General features: G+C 33.6%; 2 protein-coding genes across 2 annotated transcripts in view; both read left to right on the top strand.

The window, feature by feature from the left end:
• The window catches only part of LOC111624429 (U4/U6.U5 tri-snRNP-associated protein 2-like), a 19,059-nt gene extending 18,671 nt beyond the window's left edge, over positions 1-388 (top strand). The window contains exon 14 of the mRNA XM_023367262.1: positions 230-388. Coding sequence (XP_023223030.1) covers positions 230-259 — 30 coding nt within the window. The 3' untranslated portion in view covers positions 260-388. The remainder of the gene's footprint in view (positions 1-229) is intronic.
• Positions 389-760: 372 nt separating this feature from the next.
• LOC111624428 lies at positions 761-13,424 on the top strand. The gene is made up of 32 exons (XM_023367261.1): positions 761-1,173; positions 1,251-1,312; positions 1,975-2,151; positions 2,234-2,315; positions 2,406-2,572; positions 2,659-2,856; positions 2,947-3,087; positions 3,157-3,477; positions 3,558-3,741; positions 6,752-6,951; positions 7,106-7,210; positions 7,280-7,384; positions 7,458-7,643; positions 7,713-7,794; positions 7,865-8,022; positions 8,093-8,284; positions 8,365-8,583; positions 8,810-9,097; positions 9,175-9,346; positions 9,419-9,603; positions 10,457-10,558; positions 10,644-10,771; positions 10,841-10,981; positions 11,049-11,143; positions 11,212-11,623; positions 11,813-11,980; positions 12,048-12,172; positions 12,237-12,499; positions 12,570-12,639; positions 12,708-12,907; positions 12,979-13,088; positions 13,160-13,424. Exons 6-32 carry the CDS (start codon positions 2,721-2,723, stop codon positions 13,307-13,309), a joined length of 4,638 nt encoding a protein of 1,545 aa, XP_023223029.1. The 5' UTR covers positions 761-1,173; positions 1,251-1,312; positions 1,975-2,151; positions 2,234-2,315; positions 2,406-2,572; positions 2,659-2,720; the 3' UTR covers positions 13,310-13,424.
• Positions 13,425-13,708: the final 284 nt, after the last annotated feature.

Genomic DNA, 13,708 nt, shown 5'->3' with positions numbered 1-13,708 from the left:
TTTTATTGTATACAATCGTCAATAAATACAGTGTATGTGTAGTTCTGTGTATTGTTACCTCTACCTTATATCACTATATATATATATATATATATATATATGATAATACATAAATACATGTATTATCGATAGATATGTATATATTGATAATTCATATATATGTGTAGTATAATATATATTATTATGTATCTGTATGTGTTTGTTTGTTTATATATGTTTATAATTACAGATTTGGGAAAGAAGAAGACAGACAAAATAGTTTGGAAAAGTGTATTTTTCATGTACAGTACAGATTCATCATCATCATCCTCATCCTCATCGTCCTCGTCGTCATATTTTTTATGTAAAATTGAAACGACATAAAATAAATTACAACTGTATTTGTGATTTTTATTAATTGTTAATAAACTAATTTTATTTGCCAAAATTATTTTCAATCATTATCAATACATGGTGTAGTTTAAATTAATTTTAACTAACACAACAGAGAAAAGACACTACAAAAATACACAGTTTTAAACTTCCAACTACTAAAAGAAGAAAAGAAAAAGAATTCCATAAATTGTAATTAGTTTAATTCGAGATTTAACGACCTATTTTATATAATTTCTAAGTAAATTACAGATTTATAAGCGCTTATTCATCGCTTAATATTGAGTAAGATTAATCGTAAAACTCGGAACCACCCACAAACAGTCATTAATAAGACAATCATCCAGTAAAAACTGGGTTTGTACAGCACTAGGACGTTCTTAACCACGCCTCGAAGGAGGGGGGAGGGGTGATTTTGCAATGTAGTTCCAAAGAACGCGTCAGTACAACCTTTAACCTCGTCAGTGTCGAATGTATAATAAACATTAGCATCCGTTAGAACATCTGCGAGATGGATAGAAAACTCTTAAGGATGTGCAAGTAACTGGAAATCCGTTTACAACTCCAATCTAACTTTGGTTATTTCCTAGAATGTATAATTTTAGCGGATGTGGCTGTCATTCCACGTCAGTTAGATAAAAACTACAGGAAGTTAAAAGGCAAAACCTTTTGTATTCTACAAGTGGATATCATTCGTCTTAATAGATTTTTATTCATCTGAAGTCGCTTAAACTGTGACGATGATCGTTTCATCATCATCATAAAAAAGACCAAAAAAAAAAAAAATGGCGTCGAGACGGGGTAAGAATATTTTAAACATTTTTTTAACTTTTACCAGAAGATTCCTTTATAAAAACAAACAAAAAATTCTCTTTCAGATTGTATTTATTTTTGTGCGCCGTTTTTTGTTCCGTGTTGTTCGGAAATGTTCGTTCTAGTGGTAAGTAATTTATTAATTTTATTATTATTATTCATTACGGAACAGGAACTGGCTTTTAAAAAAAAAAAAAACGTTCGACCTTGTCTGCTATAGTAATAAAATCTTCAATGATTTTTGTTTTGTTAGTGTTTAAAGCTAGTATTAAGTAACATAATAGATTGGTGTCTGGTAATTGTGTGGCTTAAGTCCAAAAGTTGACCACTACAACGCCCACATTGTCGGCATTTTGTGATGATTACTATTATTTTTTTTTTGTTTTCTTAACGAGAAACATGTTAGAACGTTTGTTGTATTTTTATTTTCTCGGCTCTGTTCACCTTCTTTGAAGCTTAATAACTCTTGTGTTTTTTGTCGAAAATTTCTGAAATTTTGCAGGGAGTTTTACGTATTAGGGAGATTTATTCCATTAAATTTTGGTGGTTAAAGGTCGAGAGGGTGGAGAGATAGATAGGGTCGTGTATCTCGAGTACTGTCGGACTTAATGACGATTTTATTCGTTATTAGCATTTATAATTATTTTTTTTTTTATAAACCCCATCCTTACCCTCAAATTTAAGCTTTTTGCCATTTTATAATAATAATAAATGTAACAGATGACACACGCCGTTTTAAATGTTGCCTGGAAAGTTAAGCAACTCCTTTACTGGATTTATTTTTTCTAGGTTTGTGTCCTCCAGGTTTTAAGTACGTCGAGTCGCTCTTACCCAAAACTTCTGTTTGTGTAGCATTGTTTAAAACGCCCGAAAATTGGGAGAGGGCATACAATATATGTCGACATTATTCTGCTTATTTATTTTATTACCAAGCAACGGACGTTGTAGAAATTCAAAAATTCTCGAGTAAGTCGTTTACTTTTTCTATTTTAAACTCTCTCCTTAAAAAATTCTGACTCTTTTTTTAATTTTATTTTATGTAAATTAGACGAAACCGAAAAAATACACATTGGTATTAAAAGGATAAACGGGACTTATCTATGGAGCGATCCCGATCCTAGAGAATTTAGGTAAGGATTTAAGTAATAATAGCGGCCATTTTTTTTTATGGGTGGCCGTTCTTTTACAGGTTTTTTACAATGTTTAATTGATTATAACAGTCACGACAATGTCTTGAATTACGACGAATCGAAATTATTATGGGAGAAGGACGAACCGCGTGACGATTGTGTAGGTTTGAATCTCGTCACAAAGACATTATACACTACGTCTTGCAATGGTAGCCGCCATAGTTTTGTCTGCGTTGGAAACGTTTTACCAGATCCACGTAAGTAATTATTATTATTTTTTTTCTAAAGAAAATAATAAGTAGGTCTGTATTTAACACGGGATCGTTGCTGGTGAATTTCGTAGCTATCTTATGTGATGAAGGCTGGAAGTTTTCGTATTTATCTGGAAACTGTATTAAAAAATCGATGGATAAAGTAAACTATTCTTCAGCAGAAGGAAAATGCAAAGAGTTTCAGGGTGAATTGATTAATTACGAAACTTCAAAAGCTCTCGCGCCCGAATTTCTATTCGAAGCCGTTCATTCGACAAAAAACAACGGAAGTAAGTTAAAAAAAAATCCATTAATATTCTAACGTTGGATGATATATAAAATATCAATTTTCTCTTATTTTTATCGCGTATTTTCATTAGTTTACACGCGCCGTGGAGTATCGACGTTGTCCAATGATAACTGTTCTGTCGTATACTGGAATGGTAACTCCGTCCAAAAGTTTCAATCGAATTGCAATAAGCATCTTCAGTATATTTGCCAAAAAGATATGAAAAGATTAGGTAAGTCGGTTAATTTATAATACCTTAAAGTAGATACAAAACTCGTATAAATTTATATCATATTTATAGACGTAGAAGTAATCTTACGTATAACAATGGATGGTTATACCAAAGATGAGGTCCCTGTCGTTACATTTTCGAAATTTCGTGATATAATAATGGTTTTGAAGGTTAAAATCAATGGAAAGAAATATGATACTAAGAGCCTATCGAAGATAATATGGTGGAAAGATAATAAACCTATAGAGAGGTGCGTGGATGACACTTGTATACCCGTTTTATACGTGAATACTCCTAACGTTACGAAGCAAGGAATGTACTATGCATCAGTCATAATGCCTGGATATCCTTACACAATATATTCAAATGCTGTCGACATATATCTATCAGGTATACTAGAAAATTTATTTTTATTTGTGTATTATTACTTTGTTTATAACTTATATATAAGTATGTATTTGATGCTGTAGATGTGTCTACGTATCTTCTTACTATAACTGGAAGGAACATACCATACAAGAGATATATACACGATTACAGTAAGACCGATTTTATTGAATTTAGAGAAGTAGTGGATAAAAAAATGAAGAATTTATTTCAAAATTTTCCCGTTCCTAATTTACCTCAACCTTTCTGGTATTTAAGCGGTATTGCGTAAGTACTTATTTATATTAATTATTATTAAGTACGTCGAGTAGTTTTTTTTTCTTAATTTTAATTAATTATACAAAAGCTTTGGAGTATTTTGGGTTTTCTTCGCGTTAAATAGGGATATTTTCCTATAGAAGACACCTCTTTGTTATTGCATTGTCTTATCTTATCAACCCTATATTATATGGTATTATATAGAATACAGTCGACCCCCTGTAACACTGTTGATAATTCCGTTTTATATGAATTCCATGTTGTACGAGTCACTTAGATTTTACAAATACGTGTGTCGGGCTGTGAACTGCTCACGTATTTGTAAAATCTAAGTGACTCGTACAACTTGGAATTCATATAAAACGGAAAAATCAACAGTGTTATAGGGGGTCGACTGTAATTAATTCATTATATATATATATCAAAGATATATTGGGCGATTTCAAGAATATTCCTCTTGTATTTTTTCCTCTCTTGCTTGTCAAAACCACGGGTGTAAGGCTCTGTCTTATATAAACAATATAATTTGTGAGTAAAGCTTGGGGTAGGGAACCGCACGCGGATCGTGGGTTGAATTCGCCTGTTCTAGATCACGTATTTCAAATGTATTTATTACATACAATTGCGAAAGTTCTTCTAGAAGTCCGGATACGTTCATTAATTTCTAAGAATTAATTTAATTTCTTGTTAAAAAAAATAATAATAATAATTTATAAACCACAAATAACCTTAAAAGCTTATCTGATGGGTTTGGTTTTTATAAGAGTTTAATGACCCGGATAAGAACCGAACCCATGATTTTTATCAATATACCGAATCCGTCTGTTATATATAACAGAGGTAAAGTAGTGTGGCCATTCGTCATAAAATCCCTCAAGATTTTTATATTTTTAGATTCGGGGAACGTCGAGAAATGCAAAAAAAATTCAGGGTTTTTTTTTTCTGTATGTTTGCGTGTTAATGTGTGTGTGTGGGGGGGGTACGGTTCATTCTCTTTGAGGCTTAATAACTCCTGTGATTTTTATCGAAAATTTCTGAAATTTTGCAGGGAGGTTTGTCTATTAGGGGGGTTGATGCTATTAAATTTTGATGATTAAAGGTCGAGGGGACAGGGAGATAAAGGGGGTGATAACAAAATCTTATAAAAAGCGACGTCAGACATAAATTAAATATTATTTTTAAAATAACACAAGGCAACTCATTGTAGGAATTTCTTTTGGCTTTTTTGGGTTGGCAAAAATCTCGGAGGGTCAAAGTTGATACGATTCCAATACTTTACGGTGTTATATACGCAAGAAGCCGGGAAAGTAAGATGGAAGATTGGTTTCTGTTCCTTACAAACCAATAAAAATGAAAGGTTAAACCAATCAATACAGGGTTTCTAATCTTTTCCGTGTATTGACCCATTGTCAATACACGGAAAAGTAAACAGTAGACCCCCCCCAATAACAGGGTAGTATCTACCGTGTTTTATGAATTCCGTGTTGTACGAGTCACTTAAATACACGAGCCAATCACAGCCCGGCACGTATGCAGTTTAGGGACTACAGCTGTTTGAAAGGTTTTTCTTCCATAAAATTAATCGATTCGAGACTAATTCGACTCAACATTTCCAAAACACGTATATTTTTTTGGGAATAATCCATATAAACTATGCTATAAACAAAAAATTGTAGGATTACTTACCGAGTGTGCACCGTTCGACGACGCCATTGCTTAAACTTGTTTTCGTCGCGGAGCGGCGCATCGAACGGCGAGCGCGTGTTTCCTGATAAATTATTTTTCTGCGAAAAATTCGCTGAACTTCGGAGACATCATTAATATAAATATAATTTTTACGGACGTTAAATAATAAATGGTTTTTAGTAGGTCCGCTGCTCGTNCGAAAAATTCGCTGAACTTCGGAGACATCATTAATATAAATATAATTTTTACGGACGTTAAATAATAAATGGTTTTTAGTAGGTCCGCTGCTCGTTTAAACTCAGCGGTTTGTGCAATATCCGCTATTGGTCTAGATTCGACCAATCCTGTCGCGACACGAGTCGGCGATGACGTTTTTCCGTATTATACGAGTCTCTTTTAGCGTGTTTATACGAATACGATCGCAATTTTTTCGCCGTTTTATACGAATCCTTATTATATGAACCTGTTTTATAGGGGTGGTCTACTGTATATATACAGGGTGTATCAGAATGACGTTTTAAAAATTTGGGGGATTGTAGAGGATGAAATTTTAAACGTTTTGATATAAGGAACCCATAGCCGGAAATGTGATATAAAGTTTTTACAGCGGTAGGAAGTACTTGACCGCTCTTCACTTTGGTAGTTAACCTTTCGTCCGTTGACGTCATGTTATTGTTCTTGACTTCTTCCTCTGAGGTTATGTAAAGTCCCTTGTGTACGCAACACCTGTAGGAACAGTTCAGGAGCTTACGGAGCGCATCTTTACAGCATTAGCATCTTTACATTAGAGGGGAGCGTGGCGTCCATTACAGAGGGTCGAACAAAACATGGTTCGTCGTTGCACATTATGTAACGAAGTTGGTGATTGTCACACTGAAAATTTACTCTAAAGTAGTACAGCCACTGATTCCATGTACAGTACAGTTTGATTGTACTCTACTGTTTTGTCAATAAATACTGCATTCTGCTGTTTCATTCATCATACCGACCGCATAGAACGTGCAAAGTACTGTAGAAACTCTATATCACATTTCCGTCTATAGGTTCCTTATAGCAAAACGTTCAAAAAGTCGAGGGAGTGGGGAGATAGAAAATAAAAGATGTCGTGCGTATCTCCAGTAGGGTCGGAGGTTATTTGGTAAATTAAATGAATGGACAACCACTATGGATAAATGCTGAAACCAGAAGCCATTGCAGAGATATACCCAGCCATTACGCGCCACACAAGTCTGGCGCGTAATGTACAGTACTTCTTTCATTGTTCTGCTCAATTTAAGGGTTTAAAAATTAATTTTAGTTTTATATAAGCGTTTTTTTTTTTTTTTAATTTTAGTGATACTCCAGATGAAGTGACCCTTCACATATATTTATACCTGAATTTTTTCGAAAAATCAAAAGATGAGAAGTATATAATAAGGCCCAAAGACGAGAGAAGTAATGTTTACATACCACTACGCAATTTTATTAAAAATCAATTCAGGAGGAATGTTTTTTCGGACTGGAATGTGTCAAGAGAGAGCTTGCGAATAGTGGGTAAGTTCGTGTAATTTAGTCCTCCATTTAGAAAATATACAATATGTAAATTGGTGTTCTGTGTTCTGTGGGATAGAATCCCCATTATTATACTAATTATGTATTAATTTATGTATTATTTTCTGAACTTTCTTATGTCTTGGCTTCTTTACAGGTCAATGTTTTGGAGAAAATAAACTGGGTAGCAACGATATAAACATAACTTGGCACGACAGTTACAGTGGGAAATATATTGTTTCCACTCCTCCGTGCATTACTAGTAAGTTAATTAAATTTTTTATTAATGTATTATTACGAATGGGGTATTTAATTTTTTTTTAATTGTTAGGTAATTGGCAACTTGTAACTAGAACTTGTCACGGTGGATACGTGACGGGTTCGAAGTGGAGCGAGTTCGATTACGCCAAGTGCTCTAGAAGAAATGAAATAAAAGGTGATTTTTTTTAAAAATTACGTAATAATTATTATATTGTCAGCCAATTTGTTCACGTTAATCGATTTTATAGTAAATCTTTCAATGGATAAATGTCGATCCAGTTACGTATATTGGAAACATGACACGTGTATAAGTGTGCACAGGGAAAGTACAGATTGGTTTCGTGCCCATAAAATATGTGGGGAGATGAAAGGTTACCTTTTCTCACCCAAGTTCAGTTCTGATACGTCTTTTTGGGAGTTTGACCCTATCTTAGGTAAGTGAAATGTCGTTTGGGGAGACTTTATACAGTTAAATTATTTAAAAATAATAATATTTTCTGCAGATATTGGAGAAGTTTGGATGGGAGGATATCGAACTTTCGGTACGTTTCAATGGTTGGCTTTCTATCCTGGGATTATTAACACGTGAGTGTTTATTTTAATTATATTTTAAGTTTTCGTATTGTTTATTTAAATTTTAATGCTTATATTACAGAAGCGTGGTATCCTGGGGTCACGGTGAACCGAAAATTAATAATAATTGTCTAAGCGGGAAAATCTTCGCAGGAAAATTGATGCTTTACAGTAGATCTTGCCACGAAAGAAAACCCTTCGTTTGCATGCATAAAGCATTATATCCTAAATTTTATGATTGTAAGTTGAATGTTTTGCGTTAATTCGTTTAGGAAATTTTCCTTCCAATTAAAATAGTATTAATTCGTAGCTCCTAGATGCCCGGATAATTGGAAGAAATGGCCTCTTACCGAAGACAATTGCTACATGCATACAAAAATAAAGATGAATTGGAAAGAAACTCAGCATCATTGCAAACGAGAAGGTGGAAAATTAGCTGTTCTTCATAATTTCGATCAAAATATTGCTATAAGAAATTACGTACGACAACTTAATATTAATCGTAAGAAACGTTCTGTCATCTTTTAAAGTTATTCTATTCTTTTAAATTGATTATGACCATGAAAACTTTTTAAATTAAAGGTTCTTTCTGGTGGATCGGACTTCGTAAAATACAAAACAAATTTATGTGGGACGATAAAAATTCTTATATAAATTATGTGGATTGGGATCCTTCGACAGATTTCAGTCGAGGTAATACTGCTGGATGTTTAAAATTTGATGGTATTACTACTATTTCGTGGTATCTAAATAATCCCAGTAATAAAAACTATGGCATCTGCGAGACAAAGGCAAACAGAGGTAAGAAAAAATATTACTCTAAGTCTAAAATAAGGGGTGAATCCACAAGGGTTTAAGGGCCTCTCCCCATTGACACAAAGACATTTAATCATTAATACAATGTAGGTTATCCTACAGATGCTCTTGTGTAGATTATCTAGTTCTAATCAATTTATTATCCTTAAACTCTTTTTTTATTAAGATTTTATATATTTATTTAAATTATTTTAAACAAATGGAAATACAGGAAGGGTGGTGCTTCAACTGTCCGAAGTCAAAACGGGGATATTTAAATGTACATCCGATCGCAGATATTACAAAAGCATAACTTGGTATAAAGATGGATTAGTTGTGAATGGAACTCGAGGATTAATGGAAGCCAATGACGAATTTCTGGATGTTTACAAGCTGTTATCCTCCAAACATCCTCATCTTAAAACTCTCTCACGTCTTCAAGGATATTATTGGTGCGAAGTCGATCAGGAAAAACCATTTATACCGATTTCTTCCAATAAAGAACTCTTCGTCATCGAAGGTAAGTGAACCAAGCTTAGATAATTTGTAATTTTATTTTAAAAAAAAAAACACCTCATATTTACTTTTTCGATACAGATTTTTGGACTTTCTCTGGAGAATTTTTATCTAGAAAGATTTTAAATCCTTTCGATCCGAGCACTACGAAATTCTGGAATAAAATCGAAGAAATAACTAAAAAAATAGAAGATCAGATGCTGCCCAGAGAATACCCAACGTCTGCATACATTCACAACATGAGTGTAGAGAAGTGGGTAAGATTATTGCAAACATATGATTTGCACGTGGATTATTAATGATTTGTGGTGTTTTCCTTAAACAGCGGCAAGACAAAGTTAATGTTTTATATTTACATCGAACGAAAAAGGAATAAGAGAACAGATAAGAATGATAATAGAAGAAAGTATAGAGATAAGTTAGAAAGTTACATAGAATCAAAGTTACGTCGTTCTAATGTTGCTGAAGAATTACAGTTGATACCTGAAAGTCTCAAAATTAAAAATTCGGGTAGGATTTTAAGATTAATTGCTAATTTACAAGTAATCTCTATATATATGTGTGAGGATGTTTGTTTGTTTGTTCGGTTTGCACGCCTAGGCCGTTCGATCAATTGCTACGAAACTCGGCAGTTACGTTCAAATACTTCCAACTTAGAAAATTTCGTACATCCCACCCCAAATTATCGATTGGATTTCTATATATTGACTAATTTCTACATTCGATTGCTAGATTACACGTAGCGCTATCTATTGGAAAAAGAATTTAACAAAATAATTAACTAAATGTAATTCTTACAAAACGGATATAATTTTAATAAAATGTATATTGTATTCACTGAATTACTGCGAAATTGATGCGCCATTACTGCTACAGGTAGCACGTAGCACTTGCCTGTGTGCGTAGTAGTGTTTTGCCCCCCGTACATCATACTTTTCCTGTTAGATAGCTCACATGTCGCATTGCCGTAACCAAATAAACCGAACCAATTTTAATAATTTTTGTATAAAGCGTTATTTACCAGGAAACCTGGACATATCTCTCCCCCTCCCCTGATTTCATCTCCCCGTAGTAACTCATAAACCCATTGCTCCAAACTTCTTTCACTGATACTGTTCTAACGTTCAGCCAAATTAATGTAAGTGCAACGATTTTAATCCCTTTCTGCAACAGTCCCTTCTTTCAATCGGGCCCACCAGTGGCATTCAAATAGGAAAATTACATAATAAGAGGTTTACCGGCCTGTGGCACAAAATGTGGTTTTTGAGGGTGCCGAGTTCATATTTGATCCATTTTTCGCGAAAAACGACAAACTTACTGCTAGTTTATAGAATATATATTCATAATTACGTTTAAATATTAGGAGAATGCAACAGAGAAACGACAAACGTGGGTGGAAGGATTCTAACGTGGAACGAGACCATCGCTGGAAAATTTACAATCGCAAACGAAAGTTGTGTAACAGGCGAGTAATTAATTGTTTTAGTTAATTAATTAGTTAATTATTAATATAATCAGAATTTAATTTGTTAATTAAACTTGTATTTTAGAGAACGGAGATCCCGTGGTACGAAGATGTTTGGGTAATTTTACGCACGGTAGTTATTGGGGTCCTGTAGAAGGAACGTGTTCTGGTCGCTTGTCGGACATTAGCGAGAAGTTAAAGAATTTATCTCAGGTTTGAGATGTTTTGTAGTAAAATTTATACATTTAAAATGAATTTATTGAAGTTTATATTCATTTGTAGGAAACCGTGATTAACCCAAAAGAAATTTCGGAGAATTTGAAAACACTAACGAATGATTCATCCCAACTGAAAGCTATTGATTTGCATTACGTGGCAGTTACTATGCAGAATCTGGCGCAAGTACAAGTACATCAGAAAAATGTACGTAATCTCTTACGTAATATAATTAACCAATAATTCATTGTAAATGGTAATTAATTTGTGGCAGGATGTCCGAGATGTGATTTCAACTATGGATAACATAATGAATATGGATCCGGAAATTATAGTTTCCAGTAAGATTAAAGTTAATGCTTCTTCCAGGTAATTAATTAGAATGAAAAAGTAATCATTTCGTCATAAGACTGTACTCACTTAATTGGTTTATAAAGAATTACAGCTTCTCTGGAGAATATTTTGGAGAATAATATAGACATGCTTATAGACACGAGACCGAATTTAGTAGTGTCCTCGTGGTCGCTAAGAAACCATACGATGGCGGGAATGATGGTCATGTCTTCCGATGGTGACAGTTTAGGAAAAGCGATTTCTATTATAGATGTCGGGAAAAGGAAGCTAACGGACGAGAAATGTCGAGCTGGAATTCTTCTCCCTTCCGATTTGGTGGTAGAAAGGAGTCTTAAAAATTCATCGATAGATTTTGTAATCTATAAAAATGATTCGTTATTCCTGACCGGAAACAGAAGTAGCAAGATTATTACACCCGTCTTGTACGCTCATGTATCGGGTGGACCCGTGCTGTTAGAAAAAAAGACCATCGAAATAGTTTTGGAAACTTTTAAGGTAATTTTCTTTATTTTTTTATTACGTTAAATCCTAAATAGCCGAGTGAATAAATTACTGAACACTGGCACGTTGAATTTTACGGCTTTTCTTCACGTTTCCCATAGAAGGTCCTCCTGAGAGAGATCACCCATGTGTTGAGTTTCTGTATCCCATCATTAGCATATTTAACTTTAATTCTTAATCTAGGTATCGAATCAGATTCCAAATTCGGAAAAATGTGTTTATTGGGATTATTCTATGAATAACGGTGAAGGTAGTTGGTCCGATAAAGGATGCGAGACGAAAATCGATCTTCAGGACGAAAAACACGTTAGATGCTACTGTGATCACATGACCAATTTCGCCATCTTGGTGGTAAGTTACCGCAATTACAATTCATTTTTTTACATTGGCCGATTTATAATTTGAAACCTATACTTAGGATTTATACGGGGGGAACGTAGAAGAAGAGAATCATGCAATAGCTCTGGACATTATTACATATATTGGATGTACCCTTTCTATATTTGGACTCCTATTGACCATAATTACGTTCATGATCTTCAAGTAAGTTACCGGATCAGTTTCTAGTTTCATTGATAAAACAGTTAAACGAATATTCGATTTTCAGGAAGTTGAGAAAGGGATTGGGAAGTCAAGTCCTCTGCAATTTGGCCGTCTCTCTGCTTCTAACTCTGATTGTATTCCTAACGGGAATTGATCAGATATCTTCTAAAGCAGGATGCATATTTGTTGCCGCTTTGCTTCATTATTTATTATTGGTATCATTCAGCTGGATGCTAGTGGAAGCCGTGTTGCAATACCTCAGATTTGTCAAAGTGATAGGAACTTACATACCAAAATTCATGTTGAAGGCTTCGTTATGGGCATGGGGTAAGTTTTGTTGTTGGATTAGAAAATAAATTTGATATTCGTCCAATTCATTTATTTATTTATTTTATAGGATTTCCTCTCTTAATTACCTTGACAATTCTAGCCATCGATCACAATATGTATCACGGAGGAAAGAATTAGTAAGTTATTGAATTTTGAGTATTAAAATATGAAAATTTCAGTTTAAATTCATTAAATGTTATTTCAGTTGTTGGCTTAAGATCAAGCCGTTCTATTTTGGATTTCTCATACCCGTTGGTATTATTATGCTATCAAATATCATCATATTTTGTCTAGTCATCTATTCCATATCATGCGGTCGCCAGAAAGGATTAAGAACTAATCAAAGCGAACGAAAACTAGCAATAACACGTGTTAGAGCTGCGTTTTGCATCTTATTTTTATTAGGTAAACTTTTATATACATAATATTGATGCTAACGAGTGAATTTCACTTCATTCAATCAATTGACATTGTAGGATTATCTTGGACTTTTGGGTTCTTCGCTATCAGCGATGCACGACTCATATTCAAGTATCTGTTCAGCATCTTCACCACTCTTCAGGGATTCTTTATATTCGTTTTTCACGTACGTACACGAGTTTAATTATTACTCTTAACTTAGTAATGGTTTAACAATTTAGAAACTGATCCTTACAGGTGCTTCAAGAGAAGACAACTCGGGATTTATGGTACGAATATTTCTGCCTGAAAAAGGAACACGGAATGCAGATATTTGCAACCAGAGACACATCAACTGCCAAAGACACCATCACATCATCAAATTCCATCAGCAGAAACAAGTCTTAAGTTTAGACTTTTCAGTATTACTGTTGTATAAGAATCTCATTCACTGTTTATTGTTTATATTATCCATCATCATTAACGCACAAGAAATCTTTCAATAAAGAATTTTTATAGTTTATTTCTATCGTGTCGAATTATAGTAAACGTTCTACTTCATAACTGACGTGTGTGGTAATCTATCGACATTCAGAATGGGCTGTATATCATGCAATCAATCTTTCATCCACAGTAGATTTAGCAACTGCTATCTCGATTTCAAATCATCTTGCAATTTTTATAAACAAATTCGACAGACAAAAATAAAAGTGTTTTAAAATATTTCGATATTAGTGTTGTAATATTTAAAATCTGATGAAAATTTACACGATTTTTAAATATATTTCTTTGAGAAAATTATAAAAT

This window comes from Centruroides sculpturatus, unplaced genomic scaffold (genome assembly GCF_000671375.1).
Source record: "Centruroides sculpturatus isolate CEXI.00-Female unplaced genomic scaffold, Cexi_2.0 scaffold397, whole genome shotgun sequence".
Classification (NCBI taxonomy): Eukaryota; Metazoa; Arthropoda; class Arachnida; order Scorpiones; family Buthidae; genus Centruroides; species Centruroides sculpturatus.
Note: the sequence above shows the minus strand (reverse complement) of the source record. Positions and strands in the feature narration are given on the sequence as shown.